Source organism: Hypomesus nipponensis, chromosome 8 (assembly GCF_054491055.1).
Source record: "Hypomesus nipponensis isolate SF chromosome 8, ASM5449105v1, whole genome shotgun sequence".
NCBI lineage: Eukaryota > Metazoa > Chordata > Actinopteri > Osmeriformes > Osmeridae > Hypomesus > Hypomesus nipponensis.
The window spans coordinates 13,220,001-13,225,000 of record NC_140368.1 but is presented as its reverse complement, the minus strand read 5'-3'; the positions used below and the strand labels follow the sequence as shown (position 1 = coordinate 13,225,000).

The window sequence follows — 5,000 nt, the reverse complement described above, 5'->3', positions numbered from 1 at the left end:
AAAAATAAGAATAATAATTTCAATGAGTAGCATGAGTGGGCAATTTAGTGCAATGAGAAAACTGCTCTGCCTTTCTCATACAATGTCACTTCTCTATCTTTTACGGCCCTGACGACAACGTCGATCTCCTCGGCTGTGAACCGCTGGCGTGCGCCTGGCAAATCCGCCGTTATAACAGCAATTCGCCATGGAACAAGCACTGCTCTTAAAGGGAATGTGAGATGATGCTCTGATCGTCAAAATAGGGGGGTAAGTATTCCTGAACATACCTTAGTCCGCCAATGTACTTCTGCTTTTCGAAGATGGTGATGTCATCGTAGCCCAGACGGGCCAGGAAGGAGGCACAGCTGATGCTGGCCGGCCCACAGCCAATCAGAGCAATCCGAGAGTGGTAGCTCTCTGGCATCTCGTCCGGTGGAGGGAGTGCCGGATTTCTCACCTGGGGTATGCCCATCTTACTGAACACCTGGGTGGGAACAACACAAAACAGACTGGGGAGTTGCTCGATTCGCTCGTCAGACCTGGGTGGAAATGCATACGAAACACACTCAACTTTGGTGAACTCCCTATAGCTTCCCTGACTCACTGAATGGGCCGGGTTTAGCTTTTGAGACGACTCCATTAGCACCACTGACTCAATGAATCATGCGCCCCTGAAGTCAATTACTGGAGCTACTATTAGCTAGTTCATATCACACTCAGATTCAGCTACTGGAACCATTCTGTGTGAGCTTAGCATCGATCATATCAGCACGCTAATACAGTGTCAGCAGATAACATGTGAGAGATCAGGCCCATTAAGACAACACAATCACAAGATGTACAGTAGTCATCTTTGGCAGTCGACGTATTACCCCAGGTAACGAGAGAGAGGGACAGATCAGTCTGCTAAATGTGATTATCTCCACAGACAGACATACATAACAGCCTAGACTGTTAGTACAATACTATGCCCGAGTAAGTTACATTATAGGTGATATCAATTTAGTTATTCATGAGGTTCATGAACTGTGAAGCTCAAATTGCTGCATGACAATGCATTTTTAATAATCCCAGAGTGCATTGTGAAGGCAAGCCGCGAAATAATTCCGCAGACTCCGGAAACAAAACAAAGCTTGAATTCCAAACACAATCTGGCTCCCCCCCCCCCCCCCCGTGCCCCCTGATTGAAACAATGACTGCCAAACTACTTGTGACAAAAACCAGGTGTGCTGAAGAGTGTTGGCTTGTGCGATAGGAAACCAGGGCTTGGCAGCCTATTCACACCGAACCATCAATCAAAAACGTTCAGCTCTGAGCGGAACATTAGTTGCCGCCGAACCTGAACCCAGAGTTGAAATAAAGCCTTAACCCCGGGTTTGTTGAACCAGGGCGAACACACAGAGCCCCGTTGCTCTCGTTGACACCTCCTCCCTCTCAGGACTCGGAGACACTAATACGCTTACAAAGCCCCACAGGATTACGGAGAGGACGAGAGGGAAAGAAACTCCGGGTTGTTTCCCCTCCTAAATGAAAAGAGGCAGTGACTTTATCTGTGATTTGAGAGGACCACCGTGGGTAGGGATTGTTGTCTGAGCTGAGCTGCGAGGGCAACAGTCTCCTCTACCTGGGGTTATCTAATTATCGCCTTGGTAACCGCCACGACCTTTCACATTTAAGGAGAGGGGAGCTGCCACCTTGATAGAGATGTATGATAAGTCACAGCAGAACAGCGGGCGGGGGCAGAGAGAGAGAGAGAGAGAGAGAGAGAGAGAGAGAGAGAGAGAGAGAGAGAGAGAGAGAGAGAGAGAGAGAGAGAGAGAGAGAGAGAGAGAGAGAGAGAGAGAGAGAGAGAGAGAGAGAGAGAGAGAGAAAAAAATATAGATAGATAGATAGAATGAGTCCGAAAAGATAGAGAGAACGAGAGAGAGAGAGAGGAAAAAAAGAGAGAGAAAGAAAGAAAGAAAGAGAAAGAGAGGGAAAGAATTGGAAAGAGAGGGAGGAGAGATAGACGGGCAGAAAAGGACAGAACATTGTCAACATATTTTGTACATACTTCGTACTGCTTTTTATCCTTCAGAGAGTAACGAAAGATCCCAGCAAGGGTTATGTGTATGTGTGTGTGTTTGAGCATGTGTGTGTGTGTGTGCGTGCGTGGGTGGGGACGGCAGTGGCACACCCTGTCTGATAGCCAGGGAAACAGGCAGGGAAGGTGAGTGAGAGGGCGCCAAATGAGCCGTCATATTAGGGGGTCCTCACTCCTGTTTAGCGCTGTTTAAATATGTGACAGTCAGACACACACACACACACACCTGACAGGGTTGTAAATGTAAGGCTTTAAGGATGTAACCAGCGGCGACGCTCCAGGGCAACCTTCCTCTCTCTCTCTCCATGTCTAATTGTTCAGAAGCGCCATGGCGGGGAAGCAACATTGGTATTCAATAGACACTAATACTGCGTGGTTCCACAACTGAAAGAGGCTGCAAGCAGTCCTGAAACATCACGCTGGGTCTAAATCGGGTGTGTTGTGTACCTGGACACTGAGATCCACTCGTTCAGAGCTATATCATCATGTTCTGCTGTTTTTCCATTGGGTTTGGCCCTGGTTCAAGGTACAGTACAGTTCCATACCCGCGTAACGTAGGCCTGAGCCTCCAGACAGGGAATAGGATATGTGTGGAGGCATATCCACACAAAAGAAAGATCCTTACTCTGCTGCTCTTGTGCCAATGGGCTTTTGATAGCTCTATTTCACCGTGGCTGTGATGCAAGTATGCAAGACTGTAGTGGCGTCCATCTTGCTGTCTGTCTGTCTCTGTCTCTGTCTCTGTCTCTGTCTCTGTCTCTGTCTCTGTCTCTGTCTCTGTCTCTCTGTCTGTCTGTCTGTCTGTCTGTCTGTCTGTCTGTCTGTCTGTCTCTCTGTCTCTGTCTCTGTCTCTGTCTCTGTCTCTGTCTCTGTCTCTGTCTCTGTCTCTGTGTCTATCTCTGTCTCTGTCTCTGTGTCTATCTCTGTCTCTGTCTGTCTGTCTCTGTCAGTGTCTGTCTCTGTCTGGCTGTCTTCATGTACGTCTTGAACAGTGAATCTACTCCATCCATACAGCCTTAACAGCTGTGCAACCATGTTAATGTCCCCCTACACACGTACATCCCTCGCACGCGGTCCAACCTCTGACTGCCGAACCCAACGGCTCACAAACAAAGCCAAGAAAAGTACAAACGACATCGGAATCCTTCCTTTCATCAACGCAACGTCTTGAGTCTGTATTCACGAGGGTAATGCAGTCCTTTACTCCCTCACGGAGTGAGCTGCAACGCGCTGTTGTCAAGGCCCGCGCGTGCGTTGGACTGTCCTGGTACCGAGGGGGGGTGTTTGGGAAATGAAAGCCTTCGTTAGGCAGAGGGTGGGCAGAGCCGCGCGTGCGAGAGGCAGCAGGTCAGAGCCAGCGATTCAAGCCTACACTCTCTCTTTGACATTTTCATTTAATTAGCAGTTACCATGGAACTAAATAAAGCCCAGAATAACTATGACAGGAACAGATCCCCTGATTATCTCTAAGCTGTGCGACGAAGACACACACACAAGCGCGCGCGCGCCGGCGAGAACACATACACACACGCGCAAGCAAACAGGCACCTATATGTATATATATATATATATATATATATATATATATATATATATACCTATGCACGCACACACCTACGTCCGTGCACGTTCACCTCTGCACGCACACACGTCCCTGACCAGCGTAGCACAAAACACCTGCTATCTCAAACATCCCTCAAGACACAAGTAACAGCCTTCACACTGCCCCCCCCCTCCCCAAAGGTCCCTCCCCCAACACACACACACACACGTATCTTGCATGCATACCTGCTCCTTTCCTATTATTCAACAGTAGTAAAAAAAAAAAAGAAGAAGACAAGCGAGGCTACAGATGATCAAACAAATGCAGCATATAGCGATTCAAAATCGCGTAGCTACACGCTAACAAGCTGTCGCTAGTGATAACGGCCTCGCTGCATAAAGGACACCACTGGCATCGCTGCTCATATCTACTGTGATATCTCCAGTAGGTTGGCCTCCAAACGTCTTAACAAGGTCTCCCTCTGCCCCCCGTCTACAGTACTCTGGCTGTTGCTATCTTTTTCTCTTTTTTTGCTTCCACATTTCATGTCTGTGCTCTCATCCGTCTATACGTCTCTTGCATCCATACATCTCTCCGTTTCTCTCTCTCTCTCGCTCTCTCACACACACTCACTCTCTCTCTCTCTCTATCCATCTCCTCCCCCAATACCAGCCTGTTTCCCTAATCAGATGTTTATCGTTGTGGCAACGGGCCACATCTGGGTGATAAAGCCGAAGAGAGTTACGAGGGCGACAGACGCAACGGGCCTGCCACCACTTCCTGCTCAGCTTAACCCCCGAAGCTGCTCTCCATCTCTGGTTTACAGGGAGTCTGCTGGAACAGCAGCCAGACAGCCAGCCAGCCAGCCAGGACCGCATCCAAAACACCCAGCGAACGTTTTTTACACGTGTTTCAGAGCCGTCGAGTGAACCGGAGAGGACGCCAAGACAGCTGTGTGGGCAAACCAGCGGCGGAAAACACAAAAGCTCGCAAACACGGGCGGAAGCCGCCAGAGACGTGCAACAACAGTCAATCTCATTATGGGGAACGGTCTCATTGTTCGGGGTGCTCACAGCAAAGAGGTGCCAGCAGATGCTCTGGTGAGGAGGAGGAGGAACACCTACACCACTCGCTGACGTCGCTCCTAACCCTCCAGCCGCCCTGCTCACACCACACCACCCCTACCCGCTTCCAAAGTCATTACCCTGACTCTTTCCCCACACGACATGAAACCACCAGCAGTTATCCTTATTCAACTTTCTCTCAAACTCTTGAATCGGTGTGCTCGGACTACAAATCCCAGCATACCCTACCTCGGGGGTTGCACAACAACTCCCGTGAAGGCCGTACCTCTGTGGTGAACTGCTGCAGGCCTCCGATGTTGATTGGTCC

The 5,000-nt window shown here is 49.4% G+C and overlaps 1 protein-coding gene across 2 annotated transcripts in view; it reads right to left on the bottom strand.

Annotated features, from left to right (window-relative positions):
• dpyda (dihydropyrimidine dehydrogenase a) overlaps positions 1-5,000 on the bottom strand; it is a 123,764-nt gene that overhangs the window by 86,381 nt on the left and 32,383 nt on the right. For both annotated transcript variants that reach the window (XM_084703342.1, XM_084703343.1), the window contains 2 exons: positions 4,959-5,000; positions 270-466 (listed from right to left, as the gene is read on the bottom strand). The exon at positions 4,959-5,000 is cut by the window's right edge and continues 120 nt beyond it. In XM_084703342.1, coding sequence (XP_084559468.1) covers positions 270-466; positions 4,959-5,000 — 239 coding nt within the window. The remainder of the gene's footprint in view (positions 1-269; positions 467-4,958) is intronic.